General features: G+C 50.4%; 1 protein-coding gene across 2 annotated transcripts; it reads left to right on the top strand.

Annotated features, from left to right (window-relative positions):
* Nucleotides 1-145: 145 nt before the first annotated feature.
* On the top strand, nt 146-22,596 carry LOC106551237 (galactose-1-phosphate uridylyltransferase). 2 transcript variants are annotated; one of them, XM_087715179.1, is made up of 11 exons: nt 146-285; nt 1,144-1,313; nt 1,651-1,726; nt 5,148-5,196; nt 6,602-6,731; nt 8,188-8,244; nt 14,734-14,856; nt 14,944-15,076; nt 16,053-16,136; nt 19,867-20,021; nt 21,380-22,596. In XM_087715179.1, the coding sequence occupies exons 1-11, from the start codon at nt 255-257 to the stop codon at nt 21,443-21,445; spliced, it is 1,074 nt and encodes a 357-aa protein (XP_087571305.1). In that variant the 5' UTR covers nt 146-254; the 3' UTR covers nt 21,446-22,596. The 2 variants fall into 2 exon arrangements, with proteins under 2 accessions (XP_087571305.1, XP_087571304.1); XM_087715178.1 differs by lacking the exons at nt 19,867-20,021; nt 21,380-22,596 and having other exon boundaries at nt 16,053-16,661.
* Nucleotides 22,597-27,737: the final 5,141 nt, after the last annotated feature.

Here is a 27,737-nt window from a genome sequence, read left to right as displayed (position 1 = left end):
TGGGAGGGGCCGGGCAAGGTCACGCCGCGCGCGCTGGGCAGCCCTGGCCAATCGCCGCCCTCGCCCCGCCCACCCCGACGTCCCCCGACCGAGCCAATGAGCGCGGCGCCAGCGGCGGGTCGGCTCCGCCCCCCCCTCCACGCGCTGGTGGCGTCATCGCAGCCCGCCAATCGCGCGCTAGCCGGAGGAGACGTGGCTCTTCCTCCGTCGACTCCCCCCCCCGTCCCTCAAGGTGATCGTGCCAGGCGGAAGGCATGGAGGCGGCTGCCAAGTTCCAGCCCAGCGGTACCAGCGCTGCCCACAGCCCCCCTCCCACCTCCCGCGGGGGAAGGGGGTCTTTCTAAACTGCGCAGGCGCGGGCGGGGCTTCCCATGAAAGGGGAGCCTATTGATAGGGGGAGGAGCAGCAGGGGGAGGAGACGGAGGAAGGGGGCGTGGTCTCCTGCTAGGGAGGCGCCGGAGTCTTGGATAGGGGAGAGGCGGGCTTTCTTGGCAAAAGGGGCGGAGCCTGTCCGAGAGTGGCGGGGCTTTTGGGTGGGGTGGGTGGAGCGAGTGGATCTGGTTCTTCAGAAGAGGGGGGCGTGGCGTTGCTTAGGAGGAGGAGCTATCCTGGAGGGGAGGGGCTTATTGCTGGGGAGGAGGGGCAAGGTTATTCTGGCCTGGGAGGAGGAGCTACCATGGAGGGGCATGGCCCGTTAGTGAAGAGGCGGAACTGCCCAGGAGAGGTGGGGAGTTACTGGGTGCAGGGTTATTTTGGATGGGCTGGGCCTGTTGCTTAGGAGGAGGGGATATTCTGTAGGGGCGGGGCCTATTGCTGGAGAGGCGGGGCTAGCCTGGAGGTGTGGGGTCTTATTGGGTGCAGCGCTATCCTGAAGGGTGGGGCTTATTGTTGGACAGGAGGGGCAAGGTTATTCTGGATGGGTGGACCTTTTGCTTGGGAGGAGGGGCTATCCTGGTGAGGCGGGGCCTATTAATGGAGAGGAGTGGCTAGCCCAGAGGGTGGGGTCTTACTGGATTATTCTGGGTGGGGGGGGGCTGTTGCTGGGGATGGGGGGGCTGTTGCTGGAGAGCAGCATTTCCCGGCAGGGCCCTTGATCACCTGGTGGGACCCCTTCCAGCCTCACCACCCGCGTCTCTTCCCCAGAGCACCAACACCTGCGCTACAACCCTCTTCGTGAGGACTGGGTGCTGGTCTCTGCCCACCGCATGCGGCGCCCCTGGCAAGGGCAGGTGGAGAAGCCCCCCGAGGAGGAGCCCCCTCGCCATGACCCGGCCAACCCTTTGTGTCCTGGGGCCACGCGGGCAAACAGCAAGGTAGGCAGCCTGGGGAACAGAAAGAATCTGCTTCTCAGAAGCTCACAGAAGGGGATCACGGGACATAAATGAAAACCGTGATTAACATGAGTCCGTTGCCCAGCATCTGAATTCTGGTCACACGAACGCAGAGATGCTGTGGGGATTGGGTGAAAACCGGTGGGTTTTTTCAGTGCTATTGTAAGTAACAGTCTCCAAATGGAAGGTTTATGCCGAGGACCCCCTGTGGCACCTTGATCTTATCCAAAAAGGAGGAAAAATCTTGGACACCCCCCCCCCCAAACAGTTCATTATATAACTAATATCTTAATAACCCCTCACTCTTTGTCTCATGCAGGTAAATCCTCACTATGAGAGCACATTCGTCTTTGACAATGATTTCCCTGCATTGCAACCAGATGCTCCGGAACCTGGTAAGAACAGCTCTTTTCGTCTTTGGCTAAGCCAAGAATGCCCCAAGTCTGTTCTTTTCTTCATAAGACAACTGGATTTTATTGTTTTTTTCTTTGAAGACCGAGAAGCTCCTTCAGCTCTGACTGGATGGTGGGGAATGGAAGGATTTATGGTCTTCCTTGCAGACAGCTGGTCATTTGCAACCGTTTGAGAGGGTCCTTGAGGCCACCTGGAGGTTTGTCTCTGTCCTCAGGGTGGTCACTTTGTGAGACGTCTGGACACTCCTCGAGGGTAGCCCCACGTAGAGCTCATTGCAGTGGTCTAGGCAGGAGGATGGCCAGAGCTCACCTTCCCTTCATCAGGGCGATGGCCGGTTGCTTTCCATGGTGCTGAAATTCACCCCCGTCTCTTTTGGGCTCCAGGTTGGCCTGTTGGGTCCCAGGGAGAGGTTGCTGAAACACAGGGCTGCTCTCTGGGTGCCTCGACTTACGACCACAATTGGGTCACTTGAGTGGTGCTAATAGGTGTGGCTCCTGTTGTGGCTTGCCAGCTGCCAGCAGAGCTGGCATCAAGACCCGGATGAGGAGGAGGTTGGGGAAGAACGTGGGCCAAGTCTGGAGCCTGGAGAAGGCTCTGATGGATGCCCAGCATCAGAGACAGAGCCAGGGCCATCTGACACTCCCCGGGCACCGGAGAGGCAGCTGAGCCGAGGTGGCGCAGTGGTTAAAATGCAGCACTGCAGTTCAGCAGTTTGGCTGTTCAAATCCCACCAGGCTCAAGGTTGACTCAGCCTTCCATCCTTCCGAGGTGGGTAAAATGAGGACCCAGATTGTTGTTGGGGGCAATTTGCTGACTCTGTAAACCGCTTAGAGAGGGCTGAAAGCCCTATGAAGTGGTATATAAGCCTAACTATTGCTATTGCCTTTGGAGGCTGAGTTGAGTGAGGAGGGAGAACAGCTGGGGTCTGTGCCAGATGCACATATGCGCAGAGCAGTCAGGAGAGGTGAACAACGGAGGATGAGGAGTCGACTTGGGAAGCAAATCAAACGTGGGCGCTGAATGGCCCCTCCCTGGCTGGGGAATAAATAGAAGGAAAGTGGAGTGGTGGTTGTAAGGGACAACAGTTCGTATTTCTGAAGATTTTGCTCATCGTGTTTCATGTCACAAAGGCTGCCTTGCCAGAACTGAGGTTTGTCTATTTCTCTGTTTGAACTGACTTAATTTGCAGCCTGGGATCTCACAATCTTGCCTTTATCCTAACGTGCTGATAAGGACTATGGCTTCAGTTGACTTCTTACCAGGACTCTTGGCCGGACTTTCTGTTGGTGAATGCAGTTAATTCCCAATGTGTAAATAAAGAGGGGTTTTTTTTTTTCCTTTGTGGGGAGTCTTGCTTCTTGCTTCTGGGAAGGCCAGGTCAGAATAGCTCCTTGGAAGATCTGGAAGGCCGTCTGCACCACTCAGGTGGCCCCGAGGACACAGATGAGCCTCCAAGGGGCCTCAACGGCTCTTCAAAAAGGATGCAAATGACCAGCTGTCTGCAAGGAATATAAATCCTTCCAACCATCCAGTCAGAGCTGAAGAAGCTTCTTGGATGAGAAGCGAAACGTCTTCAAAGAAGAACCAGAAAGTCCAATTGCCTCTTGAAAAAGCATCTTTGGGGTAACCATGACCTGGGATGACTGAGGATCTCCATAGACACTAAGCCAAGAATGTTGGCTTGGTGGTGCCAGGGGGGTGTATCTCTCCCTGTCCTTCAGATGTTAGTTTAAATGGGACCGAACAAAAAACTGCAAAATGCATTTGTTCATCCTATAAGTCACTTTTTTCACTTGTTACAACTTTGAAGGGTCAGTAAATGAATGGCTGTTAGTTGAGAACTCACCGTAGCTTATTTGTTTCTTCCATTGTCTGAAATGTACATCAGAGCAGCCAGTCTCTAATTGGGGACTTCCTTGTGAGACACCTAAGGGTGGGATTTAAGGCGAATCCCCTTCAAACATTTGCCATGTATTTATTTATTTGGGCGTTTTCAAAGAAACAAATAAATAAATATTGCCTGCCCATCTTATCTTACTCTGGGTAACTCTGGGTGGCTTACAGTCATAAAAATGTTGTCAGGGTTTCAAATAGCATCCAAAATTAAATCAGAGTCCAAGGCAAAGGATTCCTTTTATTCCAATTTATTAAGAGAGCCACGTTGGCACATCTGGGAAATTCCGAATGTGAAAGCTTCCTGGTTTTCCCATCCAGTTGAAAGTTCAAGATCTTACACACACACACACACACACCACAAATCCATCCCATGGTCCAATCTCCCACTGCCATGCTGGCAGTTCCACCCATTCAGTTCCGGTCAGGTGCAGAGGTGCAGAGACAAAGGATAATGACCTTGGCTTTCTAGAAAGAATGTTGTTATGGCTGCATATCATCTAACTCTGTACAATCCCTCCCTCCCATTTCCCCACCATAGAAAAAGAGGCAGTAGAATAATAGAAAGTGTGGCAGCCCCAGGACCCAAAAGAAAAGATGCTGCAGGCTGACAAATGTATCTATACATATATACATTGCAACAGTGTTTCTCAACCTCTGCAGCTTTAAGGGGTATGGCTGGGGAATTTGGGGAGTTGAAGTTATTGCACAGGCTGAGAAACGCCGCATTAAAACATGAATACATTAAAACCCAATCATTAAAATCTGAGGACACGCGGGGGTGGGGGGGAGAGCTGGGGTGGAATGGGAGATGGGGGAGAGGTGGGATCCGTCTTTACTCGATAAAATCCCCTCCACCGTGCTGTCCCCCTGTTGGGGAGCCAACCAATCAGGTCTTTAAGGCCCTTATGAAAAGGTAGGAGGGTTGGGACCAAACTCACACGGAGGCAGAGGGAGGAAGATGTTCAGAAGGAGGAGCCACAGGAGAGGAGGCCTTCCTCATGGACCCTGCCAGACTGAATTAATCAGTTTGACAGGACTCGCCATCCTGCGGTCAAGATTGAATTGCTTATTCTGAGCTTCCATCGCTCTTCAACTTGTCACTCAAGCGGGAGGAGGGAAGAGGGAAACTGAATGCTGAGAATGGGTGTGTGGAGAGCCTGAGAGCCCGGAAACCATCAAGGTCACAGCTGCAGGTGCTGGAGAAAGAGATGGACTGTTCCCATAGCAAGAGGACGTCTCATCATTGGACAGTGGGATCACCCAGGGGTGGGGAGAAAGGGAATTTATTGTTTCATTAAGCGAATATTTGGGCGGGAAACCCCAGAGCTGGTTTTGCTTCTGCAGTTCTGAGATGGTGTATCCAATAAAGTTGTACTTTTGAGGAGTTCAAATATCCTGAGAGTGTTTATTTCTTTTGCGTTCGCTAGTTGGTCCATGGATACCTGCCTCCCGTTTTCTCTTAATTATACCTCCTTTTTCTTATTGACGGACATTCTTCTCCTGCAGAGCCCGACGAACATCCCTTGTTGCGTTCAGCGTCAGCGCGAGGCGTGTGGTAAGTCTAGCCTGCTCTTTGTTGCCCTGAGCTAAGTCTCATTAACCCCGGAAGGGGAATTGCTTTCAGCTGTTATTTCCATTTTATGATGTTATGAACTATAAGCCATGGTGGCGCAGTGGTTAGAGTACAGTAATGCAGGCTACTTCTGCTGACTGCCAGCTGACTGCAGTTCGCCAGTTTGAATCTCACCAGGCTCAAAGTCGACTCAGCCTTTCATCCTTCTGAGGTCCGTAAAATGAGGACCCAAATTGTTGGGGGCGATTTGCTGACTCTATAAACCACTCAAAGAGGGCTGGAAAGCACTGTGAAGTGGTATCTTAAGTCTCCTATTGTTATTCCTTCCTCCCTCCTTGCATTTTTCCTTCCCTCCCTATTTTTCCCTCCTTCCTTCCTTCCTTCCTTCCTTCCTTCCTTCCTTCCTTCCTTCCTTCCTTCCTTCCTTCCTTCCCTCCCTCCCTCCCTCCCTCCCTCCCTCCCTCCCACCCACCCACCCACCCACCCACCCACCTACCTACCTGGTGGTGCAGTGGTTAGAGTGCAGGACTTCAGGTTACTTCTGCTGACTGCTGCTTGTCTGCAATTTGGCAGTTCGAATCCCACCAGGTTCAATCTTGACTGAGACTTCCATCCTTCCGAGGTCAGTAAAATAGGACCCAGATTGTTTGGGGCAAGAGGCTGACTCTGTAAACTGCTTAGAGAGGGCTGGAAAGCTCTGTGAAGCAGTATATAAGTCTAGGTGCTATTGTGATAGACGGAGGGAGGGAGGGAGGGCGGGATAGATAGATAGATAGATAGATAGATAGATAGATAGATAGATAGATAGATAGATAGATAGATAGCAATAGCACTTAGACTTATATATACCTCTTCACAGTACTCTACAGCCCTCTCTAAGCGGTTTACAGAGTCAGCCTATGGCCCCCAACAATCTGGGTCCTCATTTTACTGACCATGGAAGGACGGAAGGCTGAGTCAACCTTGAACCGGTCAAGCTTGAAATGCTGGAGTGAGCAGTGAGTTAGTTCTGCAATACTGCATTTTAACCACCATAGGTAGGTAGGTAGGTAGGTAGGTAGGTAGGTAGGTAGGTAGGTAGGTAGATAGCTAGATCCTCCTCCCCCTTCTCCTCCCCCTTCTCCCCCTCCTCCTCATACCTCCCTCCCTTCTAGCACTGATGATGTGACCTAGTTGGGTCATGAAACGTCTGCAAGAAAACCCCCAAGCTGAGAGAGCACCAGGGACCCCTCAGAACCAAATAGGCCGGGGATGGAGTATTGCTCCTTCTCTGCTTCCCCCTTTCTCTCCTTTAAGATAAGGGTCACCTGCGTAGATGGAATTCAGGGATGGTACTTTCTGTTGTTGCCTCATTTTGTCCCTCCCTCCCTCCCGCTCTTCTCTCCAGCAAAGTCATGTGCTTCCATCCTTGGACTGACCTGACTCTGCCCCTCATGTCTCTTGCTGAGATCCGCCGGGTGATTGACAAGTGGGTGGAGATAGCGGTCGAGTTGGGTGCCTCTTACACCTGGGTGCAGGTGAGTATCTCTGCCAGGGATGGTGGCCCAGCCTTTCCTCTGCTGTGCCCAGTTTAAATCCTACACCAGTGTGGTCCAAGTGTTTTTCAACCTTAGCAACTTGCTGTCTGACTGGGGAATTCTGGGAGTCGAAGTCCTCACATCGTAACATTGCCTGAGGAATTCTGAGTGTCAAGGTTCCAAATAGCATCCAAAGGTAAATCGGAGTCCGAGGCAAAGGATTCCTCAAAGCTCCAATTGATGAAGAGAGCCACGTTGGCACATCTGGGAAAACCCGAATCTGAAGGCTTCCCGGTTTTCCCCACCCAGTTGAAAGTTCAAGATCTTGTCCTCATGCCCACCAGCCCATCCCATGGTCCAATCTCCCACCGCCATGCTGGCAGTTCCACCCACCCAGTTCCGGCCACGTGCAAAGACAAAGGATAATGACCTTGGCTTTCTGGAAAGAATGTTGTTATGGCTGCATATCATCTAACTCCGTACAAGAGACCGCCTCCTGCCGATTACCTCCCTTCGACCGATTAGATCGCACAGATTAGGCCTCCTCCGAGTTCCATCGGCCAGTCAGTGCCGACTGGCGACTACGCGGAGGAGAGCCTTCTCAGTAGCAGCTCCGACCCTTTGGGATGATCTCCCCGTGGAGATTCGCACCCTCACCACCGTCCAGACCTTCCGCACAGCCCTCAAGATCTGGCTGTCCCGTCAGGCCTGGGGATAAGATTTTCATCCGCCCCACCCGAATGCTGAATGAAAGTTGTGTTTTATTGTTTTATTTTTATTTACGCACTGTCTTATGTTTTATCTTGCACCCCCCTTCCCATGAACTGTAAGCCGCCCTGAGTCCCCTCAGGGAAAAGGGCGACCTATAAATCACAAATAAATTCTAAATTCTAAACCACCACCCCCCATTTCCCCACCATAGAAAATGCATAGGAGACTAATAGGAAATGTGGCAGGCCAAAGATCCAAAAGAAAAGATGGCTTGCAGGCCTGACACTGGGTGTCGAAGTCCACAAGTCTTAAGGTGGCCAAGGTTGGAAACCCCTGATGTAAACCAAACGATCCTGTTGTTTTGTTTGTTGTTCTGTCTCCTTGTTTAAAAGGGATGCTCGGTGGCTAAGATGCTGAGCTTGTCGATCAGAAAGGTCGGCAGTTCGGTGGTTCGAATTCCTAGCGCCGTGTGAGCTCCCGTGACTTGTCCCAGCTTCTGCCAACCTAGCAGTTCGAAAGCACATAAAAATGCAAGGAGAAAAATAGGGACCACCTTTGGTGGGAAGGGAACAGCGTTCCGTGTGCCTTCGGCATTTAATCATGCCAGCCACATGACCACGGAGACGTCTTCGGACAGAGCTGGCTCTTCGGCTTTGAAACGGAGATGAGCACTGCCCCCTGGAGTTGGGAACGACTAGCACATATGTGCAAGGGAAACCTTTACCTTGTTTATTTTGGTTTCCAGATCTTTGAGAACAAGGGAGCCATGATGGGTTGTTCGAATTCCCACCCTCATTGTCAGGTAAGGAGATTCCCCCCCTGAATTTTGCAACAGAGCTGTCGCCCAAGGTCCGATCATCAGAAGATGTTTTTTGAAGGACATCTCCAGGCTCTTGAACAGGGGTCCCCATCTCCTGTGTCGCAGCCCACTACCAAATCTTTTTTTAAAAACTTACCTGGACATTTGACGATGGTGTTTGTTTATTTTTTATTTTTAAAAATCATTGTCAGAATAGATATATTCATGAACTGGGATCGGGCTTCGTAACAAGGTCAGCCAATGGGAGCTGAAACACTTTGGAGCCTGGGCGTGGCTTAGCTCTGTAGCTCTGAGTCTGTGCAGAGCTGTAAACTATTTGCCTGCCACTAGAAGTGAAACTGCTTTTGTTTTGCTTGTACCACGTTGGAAGAACCACTCTTGGTATTGTATATACCGTATTTTTCAGAGTATAAGATGCTCCGGAGTATAAGACGCACCTTAGTTTTTGGGCAGGAAGATAAGAAGAAGAAAAATTCTGTATCTGCCTAACAGCATCCATGGTGCTCAGCTGACACATGGTAACAAGATCAGCCAATGAATAGGCATAGCAACTAAGTCAGCCAATGAGGGCTATTTGGACTCTGAAATTTGCTGTGGGAGCAACAAGGAGACAGGAAGGATCCCAGCTCAGCAGAGAACTGAAAGTGAAACTGCTTGTGTTTTGCTTGCATTTACTGCTACCTTGGAAAACCTGCTTTTGTATTGTATATTATTATTATTTTGAATCCTGCTTACTTGAGGGTGCTTTCTGAATGAAAGCTCTGACCAGCCAGGTCAGCTTCAGCACTTATTGCAGCCTGATTCAGCACAGCTGATTGGTGGGTGGATCGGACTGCCGGAATACCCCTCCAATCAGCTGCTCCAGGCTGCAGGGATTGCCACAGACCATCGCTGTCTCCATGCATTGCAGTTTTGGCCTCAGGTGGGGGTCGGTGGGGCTACGTTCGGTGTACAAGACGCACCCAGATTTTCACCCTCTTTTTTGGGGGGTGGGAACTCATGTGTTATATTAGATAGAATAGAATAGAATAACAGAGTTGGAAGTGACCTTGGAGGTCTTCTAGTCCAACCCCCTGCTTTGGCAGGAAACCCTATAACATTTCAGACAAATAGTTATCCAACATCTTCTTAAAAAGTTCCAGTGTTGCAGCTTTGGAGAATAGCTTTCACTCCCTCTTCTTTGGGGCAGCCCCTGAGATGTTGGAAGATGCTATCCTGTCTCCCTTAGTCCTTCTTTTCATTAAACTAGACATACTCAATCCCTGCAACCTTTCTTCATATGTTTTAGTCCCCTGATCCTCTTTGTTGCTCTTCTCTGCCCTCTTTCTAGAGTCTCCACATTCTTTTCTACGTCATGGTGACCAAAACTGAATGCAGATATTCCAAGTGTGGCCTTCCCAAGGCCTTATAAAGTGGCATTAACCCTTCACGTGATCTTGATTCTCTCCCTCTGTTGATGCAGCCTAGAACTGTGTTGGCTTTTTTGGCAGCTGCTGCACACGGCTGGCTCCTATTTAAATGGTTCTCCACTAGGACTCCAAGATCCCTCTCACAGTTACTACTGTTGAGCAAGGTACCACCTATCCTGTACCTGTGCATTTCGTTTTTGTTGCCTAAATGTAGAACCTGACTCTTTTCATCATTGAATTTCATTTTCTTAGATAGTGCCCAATGTTCAAGTTTGTCAAGATCCTTCTGTATCTTAAGCCTTAAGTCTTCTCGTTGGCTATTCCTGCCAGCTTGGTGTCATCTGCAAATGTGATGAATTCCCTATTTATTCCCTCATCCAAATCATTGATGAAGATGTTGAAGAGTCCTGGGCCTAAAGCAGAGCCTTGGGGTCCCCCACTGCATACTTTCCAAGGAGAAGTTAATGAATCCTGCTCAATCAGTTTCCTGTGTGTGCTTTCTGGATGTGATTGCTGCAGCAAACTCTTGACATTCATTCCAGCCTTTCTGGTTTGCCGAAGTTTGAAGCTAAACAATCCAGAAGTGGAAGGGCAGGGCATAAATTATTCTTGGGATTATTCAGAGGGTTTTGTTCAATTCCATAATATTTTGATTGAGATGCTTGTCTGGGGGAGGCCTTTGATCAAGGCACTTCAAAGGGGGTTCTTTTCTTTTCTTCTTCATTTTTGAAGCCTGACAGGTGAGGGCAGTTGGAGGCGGGGGTAGCGGTGGGATCTCTTGCCGAAAAGGGAGGGTGGGGGCAAGGATTTGTTTCCAAGGGTGGGGTGGGGGGGGGCTGCTCTTTTCCAAAGGGAGAAATGAAATAAGAGCCAAGGTGGCGCAGTGGTTAAATGCAGCACTGCAGGCTACTGCTAGATCAGCAGGTCAGCGGTTCAAATCTCACCGGCTCAGGGTTGACTCAGCCTTCCATCCTTCCGAGGTGGGTAAAATGAGGACCCAGATTGTTGGGGGCAATATGCTGACTCTCTGTAAACCGCTTAGAGAGGCCTGAAAGGCCTATGAAGCGGTATATAAGTCTACTGCTATTGCTATTGCTATTGCTATAGAAATGGAATATCCATGTAAGGAAGTTTTCCCTTAGATCAGTGGGAGTCAACCTGGTGCCTAGCGCCCACTAGTGGGCATTCCAGCTTTCACGGTGGGCAGAAGGGGTTTGCTGTAGCTCTGCTTTATAAATGTTATAAAGTAAAGTTACTTCCCTACTTTATAAATCACCATGACTGTGGAACCGGTGGGCGCTTAGAAAACTTTACTACTAACAGAGATACAAAACTGGGTGGTAGGTATAAAAAGGTTAACCACCCCTGCCTTAGACAAAAACCGTTTTTGGTTTACAGTTAGTCCTTGTCTTAAGACCGCAAACGGGCCCAATATTTCCCGTTGCCAAGCGAGACATTTATTAAATGAATTTTACCCCGTTTTAAAATTAAGAACAGAATATAATAGAGAATAGAACAGAACAGAAAATAGGATGGAATAGAATAGGATAGAGAATAGAATATGAATTAAAAATATGGAATAGAATAGAATTATAATACAACAGAATTATAATATAATAGAGAATAGAATAGAATAGAGAATAGAATAGAACAGAACAGAAAATAGGATAGTTTGAAGTTTTGTTTTATTTATATGCCGCCCTATTCCCTGCAGGGACTCAGGGCGGCGAACAACTCAAGTGGGAAAGGGAACATACAAATACAAGACAAGCATTTAAAATAACCAACAACCACACCTGTCGAGAGGGGAAGGGAGCTCATCAACCCCAGGCCTTCCAACACAGCCAGATTTTAACGGCTTTCCGGAAGGCCTGGAGAGAGGTGAGGGTCCGAATCTCCGCGGGGAGTTCGTTCCAGAGGGCCGGAGCTGCCACAGAGAAGGCCCTCCCCCGGGTCGTAGCCAGATGGCATTGGCTGGTAGACGGAACCCGGAGGAGGCCAACCCTGTGAGATCTAATGGGTCTTTGGGAGGTAATTGGCAGCAGGAGGTCTCTCAAGTACCCAGGTCCAATACCATGAAGGGCTTTATAAGTAATAACTAGCACCTTGAAGCGTATCCGGAGACCGATTAGAAGCCAGTGCAGCTCGCGGAGGATAGGTGTAACGTGGGCGTATCGAGGTACACCCACAATCGCTCGCGCGGCTGCATTCTGGACAAGCTGAAGTCTCCGAATGCTCTTCAAGGGCTGCCCCATGTAGAGCGCATTGCAGTAGTCCAGTCTTGAGGTCACAAGGGCGTGAGTGACTGTTGTGAGTGCCTCCCGGTTCAGGTAGGGTCGCAACTGGCGCACCAGGCGAACCTGGGCGAATGCCCCCCTAGTCACAGCCGTCAGGTGGTGGTCAAATGATAGCTGTGGATCCAGGAGGACTCCCAAATTGCGAACCCTCTCTGAGGGGTATAAAATTTCACCCCCCCAGCCTGAGTGATGGAATACTAACCAATTTTTTGGGAGGGAAACACAACAGCCACTCGGTCTTGTCTGGATTGAGCACAAGCTTGTTAACCCCCATCCAGACCCTGACAGCGTCCAGGCACTGGCACATCACGTCAACCGCTTCACTGAGTTGGCACAGGGCAGACAGATACAACTGGGTATCGTTGGATACTCAGGATAGGATAGGATAGGATAGAGAATAGAATTGGAATGGAATAGAATAGAATTCTTCATTGGCCACACAAGGAATTTCCTTTGGTGCATCTGCTCTCAGTGTGCATAAAAAGACGAGATACATTCGTCAAGAATCAACACTTAATGTTAGTCGCAGGGTACAAATAAGCCAATTTGGAAAGAATATAAATCGTAAGGATACAAGCCACAAAGTTACAGTCCTGCAGTCACAAGTGGGAGGAGGAGATGGGGGATAGGAACGATGAGAAGACTAATAGTAACGCAGCCTTGGGGAACGGTTTGACAGGTTGACAATGTTTGACGATGATAGTTTGACGATTATTCTGTTCCACCCTTTCTTTGAGATTAGCGTAACTCTTGCCCCGCAGCGAGATTGCAATGGGGGCTTCTCCTGAGGCCAGTTGTGCACAGCCCCTTGTCAGTGGGGGATTGGCTGTGGCGAGTTGTCGCAGACCCCACTTGTCAAAGCTCTGACGGAGAGCTTTGTAGTTGTGGCTGTTCCAGAGCCACAGGGTGGCAGTGTGCGCTTGCAAATGGGCTGCTCTCAGCTGCAAGGCACAAGCATGGAGCTCTCTAGTCTCTAGGCCAGTGTTTCCCAACCTTGGCAACTTGAAGATGTCCGGACTTCAACTCCCAGGATTCCCCAGCCAGCGAATGCTGGCTGGGGAATTCTGGGAGTTGAGGTCCAGACATCTTCAAGTTGCCAAGGTTGGGAAACACTGCTCTAGGCTGTTGCACGTGGCTGGGCGTTCGGAAATTGTAGAACCTAGAGTCCTGGGACTGGATGTAACTGTATATCATTCCTTCAGAATAGAGCTGGAAGGGGCCTTGGAGGTCTTCTAGTCCAACCCCTGCTCAAGCCGGAGACCTTAGATTGACCTTATACATCTCCGACAAATGGCTGTCCAGTCTCTTCTTAAAAATGTCCAGTGGTGGAGAACCCACAACCTCTGGAGGCAACATCTGTTCCATTGGTTCATAGCAATAGCACTTAAGACTTATATTCCACTTCGCACTGCTTCACAGCCCTCTCTAAGCGGTTTACAGAGTCAGCCTCTTGCCCCCAACAATCTGGGTCCTCATTTTACCATTTATTCATTTACTGACCTCAGAAGGATGGAAGGCCGGGTTAACCTTCAGTCAGTCAGGATCGAACTCTTGGCTATGGGCAGAGTCAGTCTGCAATATTGCATTGTAATCCCTGCACTGTGGATCCAACTTCCCCAATCTTCTCCATCGCCCGCCATCACTGCCAGTAATGGATCTTGAAAATTGTAATCAAGGAAGGAAGGAAGGAAGGAAGGAAGGAAGGAAGGAAGGAAGGAAGGAAGGAAGGAAGGAAGGAAGGAAGGAAGGAAGGCCTTAGACTTACATACTACTTCCCAATGCTTTACAACCCCTCTCTAAGTGGTTTACAGAGTCAGCCTCTTCCCCCAACCATCTGGGTCCTCATTCTGTTGAGGGCTTGGAAGGAGGGAAGGCTGGGTCAACCTTGAGCCTGGTGAGATTCAAACTGCTGTCAACCGGCAGTCAGCAGAAATTAGAGTAACAGAATAAAAGATTTGGAAGGGACTTTGGAGGTCTTCTAGTCCAACCATTCTAACCTCTGCTCGTACAGGAGACCTTATACCATTTCAGACAAGTGGCTGTCTGCTCTTTTTAAAAACCTCCAGGGATGAAGCACCCACAGGTTCTGGTGGCAAGTAGTCCCACTGGTTAATTGTTCTCACTGTCAGGACATTTCTCCTTGGTTCTAGGTTGCTTCTCTCCTTGATTAGTTTCCATCCGTGGCTTCTCCGGCCTTCGGGGGCTTTGGAGAATAGCTTCACCCCCTCTTTTTTGTAGGAGCCCTTCAAATATTGGAAGGCTGCCATCATGCCACTCCTGGTCCTTCTCTTCATTAGACATACCTACCGTATTTTTCAGAGTATAAGATGCACCCCCCCCCCAAGAGAGTGGAAATATTGGTGCGTCTTATACACAGCCATTTTTGGCATCCTGAAGCTCCCCCCCCCAACATCCCATTTTTGCAAAAAAAAAAAAAAAACAGTGCATTTTTTTCAAAAACGGAGGCATTTTTGCCTTCCTCCAGATCCCAGGAGCCCTCTGCAGGCTTCAGCGGGGCTGGTGGAAGGCAAAAATGCCAATTTTCTCAAAATGGCCCATTTTCTGCCCATATTTTGCAAAAATGGAGGTGTTTTTGCCTCCCCCCCAGCCCTGCTGAAGCCTGCAGAGTGTTCCTGGGGGCCAGGGAGGACAAGACCGTTTTTTTCTTACTTATCTGTTTGAAATCTTGGTGTGTCTTAGACATCGGTGCGTCTTGTAGTCCGAAAAATACGGCAGTCCTCCCGCTGACTCTCCGTTCTTTGCAGATCTGGGCTAGTAACTTCCTGCCCAACGAAGCCTCGCTGGAGGACAAGTCCCAGCGGAAGTACTACCAGGAGAATTCTGCCCCCATGCTGCTGGACTATGCCCGGCTGGAGGCCGAGCGGAAGGTGGGGACCCCTGGCCCGTTAGGCAAGAGGGGGCCGGACTCCACTGGGGGATGCCGGCTCCGAGGCTGATCTGGAGCTCCTTTGCAGGAACGGGTTGTGGTGGAAAATGCGGACTGGCTGGTGGTGGTGCCCTACTGGGCCGTGTGGCCCTTCCAGACCCTCCTGCTCCCTCGGAGACACGTCTGCCGGCTGGAGGAGCTGCGGGAGGGCGAGAGAGACAGTAAGCGAGTGGACGGTGGAGAGAGGGGGGCCTTGGGCGGTGGGCTCGGGAGGGATCTGTGGGGTCCTTCGATGCTGCCTGAGCTCTGCCGTTTTCTTGCAGAGGTTTAATGAGAGGAAGAGGAGGAGGAGGAGGAGGAGGAAGAGATGGTAGTGGTGGAGGAGAAGTAGGGGTGGGGTTCTTGGTGCTCTCTGAGGTTGGCTGTTTTCTTTAATGAGAGGAGGAGGAAGAGATGGAGGAGGAGGAGGAAAAGAAGATGGAGAAGGAAGAGTTTTGGTCAACACACTATAAAAAAGATGTTGAGAGGAGGAGGAGGAGGAGGAGGAGGAGAGGGACAGTGTGGTCTTTGGTTCTCTCTGAGATTGGCTATTTTCTTGCAGCTGTTTAATGAGAGGAGGAGGAGGAGGAGGAGGAGGAGGAGGAGGAGGAGGAGGAGGAGGACAGTGGGGCCCTTAGTGCTCTCTGAGCTTGGTGGTTTTCTTGCAACAACAACACCCCCACCAACACAGAGAGAGAAAGCTGCTACAAACAGATAGCCTTCCCTTCTAGCACTGATGATGTTACCACGTTGGGTAATGAAATGTCTGCAAGAAAACAACCAAGGGAGCCCCAAGAGCCCCACAATCCTCCTCCTCCTCTTCTCCACATTCCCTCCGAGCACTGATGATGTTACCTAGTTGGGTCATGAAAGCAAAGTTCCAAATTGAGAGGCCATCAAGGATTTCACAGTCTCCTCCTCCTCCTCCTCCTCCTCCTCCTCCTCCTCCTCCTCCTCCTCCTCCTCCTCCTCCTCCTCCTCCTCCTCCTCCTCCTCCTCCTCCTCCTCCTCCTCCCCTGGCTGCAAACCCCCACTCCCTTCAGAGATGTGCAAATGGGGCTGCTTTGGGTGGGGGCTCCAGCCCAACTGTTGGCAGGGGGGGTTGGGTTGGGGGGTGGCTTGGTGGGTGCTGACTCCTCTGAGCCTCCTTTTTTGCAGGCCTGGCCTCCATCATGAAGAGGCTCCTCACCCGATACGACAATCTCTTCCAGGTTTCCTTCCCTTACTCCATGGGTTGGCATGGTGAGCTTCGGGGAGAGGGCAAGAGGGCTTGGGCACGGGGCAGGCAGGAAGCAGCGGTCTTGGGAGATGCCTTCTCGGGATTGGGAGGCCTTTCCTTCCTTCCTTCCTTCCTTCCTTCCTTCCTTCCTTCCTTCCTTCCTTCCTTCCTTCCTTCCTTTCTCTTTCTTTCTCGTTCTTTCTCTCTTTTTTATTCTTTCTTTCTTCCCTCCTCTCTCCCTCTCTTCCCTCCCTCTCTCCCCCTTCCTTCCTTTCTCCCACCCTGCCTCTGTTTTCCTTCCTTCCCTCCCTCCCTCCCTCCCTCTCTTCCTCCCTCCCACCTTTGTTCCTTCTTTCCTCCCTCTCTTCCTCCCTCCTTCCTTCCTCCCTTTCTTTCTTTCTCCCTCCCTGCCTCTGTTTTCCTTCCTTCCCTCCCTCCCTCCTTCCCACCCTGCCTCTGTTTTCCTCCCTTCTCTCTCTCCCTTCCTCTCTTCCTCCCTCCCTGCCTCTGATTTCCCTCCCTCCTTCGTTCCTTCTTTCCTCCCTCTCTTTCTCCCTCCCTCCTTCCTTCCTTTCTTTCTTCCTCCCTCCCTGCCTCTGTTTTCCTTCCTTCCTTACCCCCCTCCCTCCTTCCCACCCTGCTTGTTTTCCTCCCTTCTCTCTCTCCCTTCCTCTCTTCCTCCCTCCCTACCTCTGATTTCCCTCCTTCCTTCGTTCCTTCGTTCCTCCCTCTTTCCCTCCTTCCTTCCTCCCTTTCTTTCTCCCTGCCTGCCTCTGTTTTCCTTCCTTCCCTCCCTCCCTCCTTCCCCCCCTGCCTCTGTTTTCCTCCCTTCTCTCTCTCCCTTCCTCTCTTCCTCCCTCCCTGCCTCTGATTTCCCTCCCTCCTTCGTTCCTTCTTTCCTCCCTCTCTTTCTCCCTCCTTCCTTCCTTCCTTTCTTTCTTCCTCCCTCCCTGCCTGTTTTCCTTCCTTCCTTACCCCCCTCCCTCCTTCCCACCCTGCTTGTTTTCCTCCCTTCTCCCTCTCCCTTCCTCTCTTCCTCCCTCCCTACCTCTGATTTCCCTCCTTCCTTCGTTCCTTCGTTCCTCCCTCTTTCCCTCCTTCCTTCCTCCCTTTCTTTCTCCCTGCCTGCCTCTGTTTTCCTTCCTTCCCTCCCTCCCTCCTTCCCCCCCTGCCTCTGTTTTCCTACCTTCTCTCTCTCCCTTCCTCTCTTCCTCCCTCCCTGCCTCTGATTTCCCTCCCTCCTTCGTTCCTTTCTTTCTTCCTCCCTCCCTGCCTCTGTTTTCCTTCCTTACTTACCCCCCTCCCTCCTTCTCACCCTGCTTGTTTTCCTCCCTCTCTCTCTCCCTCCTTCGTTCCTTCCTTCCTTTCTCCCACCCTGCCTCTGTTTTCCTTCCTTCCCTCCCCCCCTTCCTCTCTTCCTCCCTCCCTCCCTCCTTTGTTCCTTCTTTCCTCCCTCTCTTCCTCCCTCCTTCCTTCCTCCCTTTCTTTCTTCCTCCCTCCCTGCCTCTGTTTTCCTTCCTTCCCTCCCTCCCTCCTTCCCACCCTGCCTCTGTTTTCCTCCCTTCTCTCTCTCCTTCCTCTCTTCCTCCCTCCCTGCCTCTGATTTCCCTCCCTCCTTCGTTCCTTCTTTCCTCCCTCTCTTTCTCCCTCCTTCCTTCCTTCCTTTCTTTCTTCCTCCCTCCCTGCCTCTGTTTTCCTTCCTTCCTTACCCCCCTCCCTCCTTCCCACCCTGCTTGTTTTCCTCCCTTCTCTCTCTCCCTTCCTCTCTTCCTCCCTCCCTACCTCTGATTTCCCTCCTTCCTTCGTTCCTTCGTTCCTCCCTCTTTCCCTCCTTCCTTCCTCCCTTTCTTTCTCCCTGCCTGCCTCTGTTTTCCTTCCTTCCCTCCCTCCCTCCTTCCCCCCCTGCCTCTGTTTTCCTCCCTTCTCTCTCTCCCTTCCTCTCTTCCTCCCTCCCTGCCTCTGATTTCCCTCCCTCCTTCGTTCCTTCTTTCCTCCCTCTCTTTCTCCCTCCTTCCTTCCTTCCTTTCTTTCTTCCTCCCTCCCTGCCTGTTTTCCTTCCTTCCTTACCCCCCTCCCTCCTTCCCACCCTGCTTGTTTTCCTCCCTTCTCCCTCTCCCTTCCTCTCTTCCTCCCTCCCTACCTCTGATTTCCCTCCTTCCTTCGTTCCTTCGTTCCTCCCTCTTTCCCTCCTTCCTTCCTCCCTTTCTTTCTCCCTGCCTGCCTCTGTTTTCCTTCCTTCCCTCCCTCCCTCCTTCCCCCCCTGCCTCTGTTTCCTACCTTCTCTCTCTCCCTTCCTCTCTTCCTCCCTCCCTGCCTCTGATTTCCCTCCCTCCTTCGTTCCTTCTTTCCTCCCTCTCTTTCTCCCTCCTTCCTTCCTTCCTTTCTTTCTTCCTCCCTCCCTGCCTGTTTTCCTTCCTTCCTTACCCCCCTCCCTCCTTCCCACCCTGCTTGTTTTCCTCCCTTCTCCCTCTCCCTTCCTCTCTTCCTCCCTCCCTACCTCTGATTTCCCTCCTTCCTTCGTTCCTTCGTTCCTCCCTCTTTCCCTCCTTCCTTCCTCCCTTTCTTTCTCCCTGCCTGCCTCTGTTTTCCTTCCTTCCCTCCCTCCCTCCTTCCCCCCCTGCCTCTGTTTTCCTACCTTCTCTCTCTCCCTTCCTCTCTTCCTCCCTCCCTGCCTCTGATTTCCCTCCCTCCTTCGTTCCTTTCTTTCTTCCTCCCTCCCTGCCTCTGTTTTCCTTCCTTACTTACCCCCCTCCCTCCTTCTCACCCTGCTTGTTTTCCTCCCTCTCTCTCTCCCTCCTTCGTTCCTTCCTTTCTTACTCCCTGCCTGCCTCTGTTTTCCTTCCTTCCCTCCCTCCCTCCTTCCCACCCTGCCTCTGTTTTTCTGCCTTCTCTCTCTCCCTCCCTCCCTGCCTCTGATTTCCCTCCCTCCTTCTTTCCTCCCTCTCTCCCTCCTTCCTTCCTCCCTTTCTTTCTCCCTCCCTCCCTTCATTCCCATCTCCTCCCTCCCTCCCTTGGCTCTATGTGTCTCATCTCACATCTCAAAGCAACAGTGGGCGGCTTGCAACATAATAAAACCTCCCCAAATAAAAAGCAATTATCAATTATGAACAGACTCAAGAAGTTTCAAAGGATGAAGAAGAGGCTCAAAGCCTCTTTTGGGGGTGGAGGAGGGAGCAGCAGTGGCGCCTTCTCTACCAGCTGCCTCCAGCCCTACATCTTCCGTGGGGCCCATGCCAGCCAAGCATAACCAAGTCCTAGAGCCCTTCCTGATGCCCAAGAAGACGGCAGGGGTCTCCCCTCTGGTGGCGAGATGTTCCAAAGGGCCGGAGCTTCTCCTGGGCCCCACCAGCAGGGATTCCTTGGCCAAAGGAGTTTATAGCAGGCAACTTTTGCAAACCGCCAGCCACTCCCCCCCTCCCCCCCCCCCCCCCCCCCGGCTGAGAGCCATAGATTGAAAAGGAGGATGTGAAGCACCTTTCCATGTGGGCTCTCCGACCTTTAAGACTTGGGAACTTCAACTCCCAGAATCCCTCAGCCTTAAGACTTGTGGGCTTCAACTCCCCGGGGAATTCTGGGAGTCGAAGTCCACGGGTTGTAAAGGGGCAGCTCACAGGTGTTGGTTTTATGGCTTCTCTCTCCGTCCTGGCCGCCTCCTTCCTCTCTGCCCCCCCAGGGAGCAAATCCTGCTGGCACCCGGCCTCCCTCCCTTGGGCTAAAGCCTGGCTTCCTGCTCTCTCTCTCTCTTCCCCACAGGGGCCCCCACGGGGCCGTACCTGGAGGCTGACTGCAGGCACTGGCAGCTCCACGCCCACTACTACCCTCCTCTGCTGCGCTCCGCCACCGTCCGTAAATTCATGGTGGGCTACGAGATGCTGGCTCAGGCGCAGAGGGACCTGACCCCGGAGCAGGTGAGGGGCTGCAGGGGACGGTCTGCAACTCTCCTTGGAAAGAGCTTCAAAGTGAAACCGGGTATTTGCAGCCCAGGGTGGGAAGGAGGGTCCCTGGGGGCTCTCCGAGCTTGATGGGTTTCTTCTAGACGTTTCATGGCCCATCCAGGTAACCTCATCAGGGCTAGAAGGGGTGTAGTGTGTGGAGAGGAGGAAGAGGAAGAGGAGGAGGGAGGAGGAGGAAAAGGAGGAGGGAGGAAGAGGACGAGGACTGAGGGGTCCTTGGTGCTCTCTGAGCTTGGTGGTTTTCTTGTGGACGTTTCATCACCCAACTAGTTAACCTCATCAGTGCTAGAAGGGAGAGGAAGAAGAGGAGGAGAAGGGGGAGTTGGGGGGGGGGGAGAACAGGAGGATTGTGAAGTCCTTGGTGCTCTCTGAGATTGCTTGTTTTGTTGCAGACGTTTCATGACCAAACTAGGCAACATCATCCATGCTGGTTGGGTAATGAAAGGTCTGCAAGAAAACAATCCCAGAGAGCACCAAGGAGCTTCCAAGTTTAAAATTCCAGCATTGAGTTGGCTGAACTGATCCCTGGGAATCGGCAGGGAAAGGCTGAGGGTTGTTGAAAGAGGGGGGGGGGGACCCTACTCTGGGGCGTTGTGTGGCCTTTGGGAGGGGAGTCTTCACAGTTAGTGGCCAAACGCTGCTTTTCGGACATTAAAGTTGCTAAGCAGTCACAGAGCTCTAAGGGAAAGGGTTGTGATAAAACGAGGGGCTTTCAAAACATTTAAGATGTGGACTCCCAGAATCCCTCAGCCTTAAGACTTGTGGATTTCAACCCCCAGAATCCCTCAGCTTTAAGACTTAGTGACTTCAACTCCCAGAATCCCTCAGCCTTAAGACTTAGTGACTTCAGCTCCCAGAATCCCTCAGCCTTAAGACTTGTGGACTTCAACTCCCAGAATCCCTCAGCCTTAAGACTTGTGGACTTCAACTCCCAGAATCCCTCAGCCTTAAGACTTGGCGACTTCAACTCCCAGAATCCCTCAGCCTTAAGACTTGTGGACTTCAACTCCAGAATCCCTCAGCCTTAAGACTTGGCGACTTCAATTCCCAGAATCCCTCAGCCAGCTGGCTGAGGGATTCTGGGACTTGAAGTCCCCAAGTCGTAAAGTTGCCAAGTTTGGAGACCTCCTATAATAAACTGTGGAGATACCGAAGGAGCCAGGAAGGACAGGAGAAGTCCTTGAGTTTTGTTTCTTTTTTTGGGGGGGGGGAGCATTCACTAAAGCCCCCTGCAGCCTGGAAAAGAAAGAGGAAGGCCCCCTGCCTGCACCCCTTTCCTCCTTCTCCCTCCATGCTGCTTTCTCTCCCCACAGGCCGCAGAACGTCTGAGGAAGCTCCCTGAGCACCATTACAAGCTGGAGGCCAAGGAGGCCCCCTAAGGCAGACGGTGGCTCTGTTGGTGCCTGAGGCAGAGGGAGAACCCGAAGAGAGCCTGGAGGAGAACCACCCCAGAGGCAGAGGAAGAGGGGCCTGTCCTTGACAGGAACTGCCTGACCTCGGGCAGGATGCCACTGTGGCTGCCCGGCTCCATTAAGACGGTGATGCTGGCAACCGGTTAAGCCAGGACGTCTCCCCTTCTCAAAAGCCCTCTGCGGAACCGGAGGCTCCGTGCCCTGAGTGCCCGCAAGAGGCGAGACCCTTCCTCAGAGAAGGGGGCTGTGAGGGCACTTCCCCAGCACCACCGAGTCTCTACTGCTCCTCGTGATGGGCGGCCGTGGTTCTTTCCTGCTCTGCCCAGGTCCTGGCACTATTAAATCAGGATATTTCGCGGTGAGGCTGGGCTGTTTCTTTCTTTTTTTCTTTAACTCTCCCCAAATTATGCTAGAAAGAGTGCAGGGAAGAGCAGCAGAGACGATTAGGGGACTGGAGGGCAGAACATACGAAGAACGGTTGCAGGAACTGGGTACGCCTAGTTTTAAGAGAAAGAAGGACCAGGGGAGACAGGATAGCAGCCTTCCAATCTTCGAGGGGTTAGGCTTAGGGTTACAACTAAGGAGACATTTCCTGACCATCAGCCAGTGGAACACTTTGCCTCCAGAAGTTGTAGTTGCTTCATCCCTGGGGGGTTTGAAGGAGGGGTTGGACAACCATTTGTCTGGAATGGAAGAGGGTCTCTTGGTTGAGCAGGGGGCTGGACTAGAAGACCTCCAAGGTCCCTTCCAACTCTCTTCCTCTGTTATTCTGTTCTGTTAAATAATAAGACTTTCTCTCGAAAGCATCTAGTGACTCCAGGTGTCAAACGATTCCATTTCCATCAGGAAATTAACTCTTGTAGGTTGGATCTCCTTCTGAGGACTTTCTGCCCATTGCTTCTTTTCCTGCGCTCAGGTGCTACGGAGAGTAAACGGATGACTTCCTCCTGGTGGCCCCCCAAGGATTAGAAGATACTACCAGGCCTCCCCGTCTCCATTCCAGGTTGCTTCTCTCCTTGATTAGTTTCCACCCATTGCTTCTTGTTCTACCCTCAGGTGCCTTGGAGAATAGTTTGACTCCCTCTTCTTTGTGGGAGATATTGGAAGACTGCTATCCTGTCTCCCCTTGTCCTTCTTTTCATTAAACTAGAGATACCCAGTTCCTGCAAACCGTTCTTCATATGTTTTAGTCTCCAGTCCCCTAATCCTCTTTCTTGCTCTTCTCTGCACTCTTTCTAGAGTCTCAAACATCTTTTCTACATCGTGGCGACCAAAACTGGATGCCTTATTCCAAGTGTGTCCTTCCCAAGGCCTTATCAAGTGACATTAATGCTTCACACGCTCTTGATGCCATCTGAACTGTTATTAATTCAGTTCCCTGGGTGCAGAGGTGGAGGTCCTGGGGCTATTCCCCCATTTGCAAATGGGATTTGCTAGGCTTCGTGTGAGGCTGAACCTCCCCCAGTGACGGGAAGCGAGGGGGCCGTTGCTGCGTGCCATCAACTCAATTTTCACCAACACACTTTTGCGAAGGTGCTGTGTTTCCACCCAGCATCACGCTTAATGTGAGAAGACGCGGCTGGCCATCTCCTCCCAGCCTGCAGCTCCGCGCTCACTCAGGACCACTCGAAGTCCATAATATATTTCGTATTCGAAAAGGGAATCTAAATATGTATATTCTTTTTTCTTCTCCTGGAGTAATAAATGCTGTGATTTTGTTTTGAAGGCGTGATGTTTTATTCATTTTGAGACTCGCGATAAAATGATGGGAAGAGGCCGGCTGGAGGGGAGGATGCAACGTTTCATTATTTTTATATATAAAAAAAAGGTCTTTTGGGTTGTTGTTTTTTTTAAAAAAAGGGTTCAGAAACGCTGTGGGATCATCTGGCAGCCAGCTTCCTCTCGTAGACCTTGATGTATGACCACACGTGAGCCCAAAGTTTATGTTGTTAAGTGAGACATTTGTTAAGTGAGCTTTCTCCATTTTACGATCTACCTTTCCACAGCTGTTAAGTGAATCACTGCAGTTATTAAGTTAGGAACATGGTTGTTAATTGAGTCCGGCTTCCCGGTTGACTTTGCTTCTCAGAAAGTAACAAAAGGGGATCACGTGGACCTTGGGACGATTCAAAAGTCATGAATATGAACCAGTTGATTAAGATACAATAACTTTCATTGTCATATTCTGTGGGCACACTGGCACACATTAAAAATGAAATTCTCTTGCCTGCTCTCAAAAGTGTACACAAATATAACAGAGAGAGAGAAAGAGGGAGGGAGGGAGGGAGAGGGAGGATACATGATAAATTGTTGGATGGATAGATATGGATGGATGGACAGTTGCATGATTAATTGATTGATTGATCAATAGATGTATAGAGATTAGATAGAGATTAGGGAGAAACAGCATGGATACATAAATTGTTGGATGGATAGATATGGATGGATGGATGGATGGATGGATGGATGGATGGATAGCTGCATGATGGATTGATCGATCAATAGATCAGTAGATGCATACAGATAGAGATTAAGTAGATGAGAGAGAGAATGGATACATGATAAATTGATGGATAGATATGGATGGATGGATGGATGATGATTGATAGATAGATCAGTAGATGCACACAGATTAGATAGAGATTAGGTAGATAAAAGAGAATGGATGATAAATTGATGGATGGCTAGCTGCATGATGAATTGGTAGATTGATAGATCAGTAGATGCATAGAGATTAGAGATTAGGGAGAGTAACAGAATGGATACATAAATTGTTAGATGGATGGATGATGAATTGATTGATCGATAGATTAGTAGATGCACAGAGATTAGAGATTAGGGAGAGAAACACAGAATGGATACATAAATTATTGGATGGATAGAGATGGATGGATGGATAGCTGTATGATGAATTGATCAATCAATAGATCAGTAGATGCATACAGATTAGATAGAGATTAGGTAGATAAAAGAGAATGGATGATAAATTAATGGATGGATAGATGGATAGTTGTATGATGAAATGATAGCTCAGTAGATGCATAGAGATTAGATAGAGATTAGGGAGAGAAACAGAGAGAATGGATACATAAATTGTTGGATGGATAGATATGGATGGATGGATGGATAGCTGCATGATGGATTGATCGATCAATAGATCAGTAGATGCATACAGATAAAGATGTAGATGAGAGAGAATGGATACATGATAAATTGATGGATGGATGGATGGATGGATAGAGATGGATGGATGGATGGATGGATGGATGGATGATGGGGCACGTAGAGCCCTCTCTGTGGGCATGAACAATGTCACCAGCTGCTGTTCTGGGTTTTGTTGCATGCATGCGTGCCAGTCAGCTGCTGTCTTCTGGGTTCTGGCACTCGGGTGCGCACACGTGCCCGCACATGCATGCACCGTCTACTTTTGGGACTCTGTGATGAAAAGGTTCTCATCACTGCCCAATACCCTTTCAGACAATTGACTGTCCAGTCCCTTCTTCAAAGCCTCCTGTGATGGGGCACCCACAACCTTTGAAGGCAACTTCTCTTCCACTGGATGTTGATTGTCCTTCCTGTTAGGAAGATTCTCCTTAATGCCAGATTGTTCCTCTCCTTGATTGGTTTCCATCCGTTGCTTCTTGTCCTGCCTTCAGATGCTTTGGAGAACAGCTTGACTTATTCTTTGCAGCAGCCCCTCAAAATACTGGAACACTCTTGTCCTGTCAAGAGCCAAGGTGGCGCAGTGGTTAAATGCAGCACTGCAGGCTACTGCTAGATCAGCAGGTCAGCGGTTCAAATCTCACCGGCTCAGGGTTGACTCAGCCTTCCATCCTTCCGAGGTGGGTAAAATGAGGACCCAGATTGTTGGGGGCAATATGCTGACTCTCTGTAAACCGCTTAGAGAGGCCTGAAAGGCCTATGAAGCGGTATATAAGTCTACTGCTATTGCTATTGCTATTGCTGTCGCTCCTGGCCCTTCTTTTTACTAGACATGCCCGATTCCGGCAACTGTTCTTTGTTTTATCCTCCAGCCTCCTAATCCTCTTTGTTGCTCTTCTCTGCCCTCTTTCCAGAGTCTCCACATCTTTTTTTATAGTGTGGTGACCAAAACTGGATGCAGGACTCTAGGTGTGGCCCTACTAAGGCTTTATAAAGCCGTATTAACTACTTCACGTGACCTTGTTTCTCTCCCTCTGTTAATGCAGCCTAAGATTGTGTTGGCTTTTTTGACCGTTGCCACAACACCCCGAGAAAGTCCAGTTGCCTTTTGAAAAAGCCCCTTTGGGGCAACCATGACCTGGATGGCCGAGAATCTCCGTAGGTCTTTTAGCTTTAGGACGAAATAAATCCGTTTTTCCCCAGAGGAGGTTTATGGAGAACCAGCAGGGATATTTGCCTTTACGCTTTTGGAGGTGCTGTCCTGGGGTCTAATGAATGGAAATTGCCAGCTGATTCCTTGCAGGGGCTTCTGCCTCTCCCCCTCCCCAAACTGGCCTGATCCTGCGATGCTCACAGCTTGCAAAGGCTGAGAACTGCGTATTTAGAAGTCATCTGGCTGCTAATGGGACTCCCCATTTTTTATTTCTCTCTCCCCTTCTCTGCATCTAAACGGTCAGATTTATTTTTAAAGCCTCATTTGTAATTAATCTTTACGTGCGTCTGGTGTGGCAATGCCAGTGGGGGCAGCAAAGGCAGGGCAGAAGGAGGGTGTGGGGGAAATCAGATGGTGCACAGGTTCCTCCCGTGACCTTGGGGGTCCTAGCTCTTGCCCCCCACGCCCCAGTGAGCTGTTACCCAGAGTGAAGAAGCCAATCGGGGTTGGACTAGAAGACCTCCGAGGTCCCTTCCATGATTCTATTCTATTCCATCGAGGAATTGTGGAATGACAAACGTCTTTTGCTTGTACAGAAGCAGGAAGCATCTCGGTTTCATGCCAGTGGTGAAATACAAAGTTTTTTACTACCTGTTCTGTGGGCGTGGCAGGGGAAGGATGTTGCAAAATCTCCATTCCCTCCCCACTCCAGGGGAAGGATCCTGCAAAATCCCCATTCCCTCTCCACTCCTGGGGCCAGCCAGAGGTGGTATCTGCCGGTTCTCCAGAACCTGTCAGAACCTGCTGAATTTCACCTGTGTTTCACGCCCAAGGAGCACATCAAAAACCAGACACAGGGATTTTTATACAGAACAATTCAATATATTTATATAATTGAACCAAAATCGTTCGATGAACAGTTGCAGGAACTGGGCATGTTTAGTCTAATGAAGAGAAGGACTAAGGGGGACATGATAGCAGCCTTCCAATATTTGAAGTGCTCCTACGAAAAAGAGGGGGTCAAGCTATTCTCCAAAGCACCTGAAGGCAGGACAAGAAACGATGGATGGGAACTAATCAAGGAGAGAAGCAACCCCCAAATTAGGAGAAATTTCCTGACAGTGGGAATAATTGACCTGAATTTAACCAACTTGCCTCCAGAGGTTGTGGGTGCTCCATCACTGGAGGTTTTCAAGAAGAGAATCGACATCTATTTGTCTCAAATGGTATCGAGCTTTCTGCCTGAGTAGGGGGTTGGACTAGAAGACCTCCAAGGTCCTTTCCAGCTCTATTCTGATTCTAAAACAATGAGATAAGCCACACTCATCCGTCTTCTCTCGACTAGTATAGGGTCAAGAGTTTTGGGGTTTTTGTAGATTTAATTTTTAATCCTGCCTTTATCACTCTTTAAGTAACTCAAGGCAGCAAACATTCCTAATACTCCCTCATCCTCTTATTTTCCCCACAACAACAACCTTGTGAGGGAGGTTGGGATGAGAGAGATTGGCTGGCTCAAAGTCATGCCTAAAGTGGACTAGAACTCACAGTCTCCTGGTGATTGGCCCAAAGTCATCCAGCTGGCTTTCATTCCTAAGGCAGGAATAGAACTGACAATCTCCTGGCGATTGGCCCAAAGTCACTCAGCCTAAGGTGGGACTAGAATTCACAATCTCCTGGCGATTGGCCCAAAGTCATCCAACTGGCTTTTATCCCTAAGGTGGGACTAGAACTCACAGTCTCCTGGTGATTGGCCCAAAGATACCCAGCTGGCTTTCATTCCTAAGGCAGGAATAGAACTCACAATCTCCTAGTGATTGGCCCAAAGTCACTCAGCCTAAGGTGGGACTAGAACTCACAGTCTCCTGGTGATTGGTCCATAGACACCCAGCTGGCTTTTCTGCCCAAGGCAAGACTAGAAGTCACCGACTCCTAGGCCAGCACCTT

The sequence above is a fragment of the Thamnophis sirtalis genome, unplaced genomic scaffold, assembly GCF_051295495.1.
Source record: "Thamnophis sirtalis isolate CommonGarterSnake01/CBP01778 unplaced genomic scaffold, rThaSir2_p1.2 scaffold_5, whole genome shotgun sequence".
Lineage (NCBI taxonomy): Eukaryota > Metazoa > Chordata > Lepidosauria > Squamata > Natricidae > Thamnophis > Thamnophis sirtalis.
Note: the sequence above shows the minus strand (reverse complement) of the source record. Positions and strands in the feature narration are given on the sequence as shown.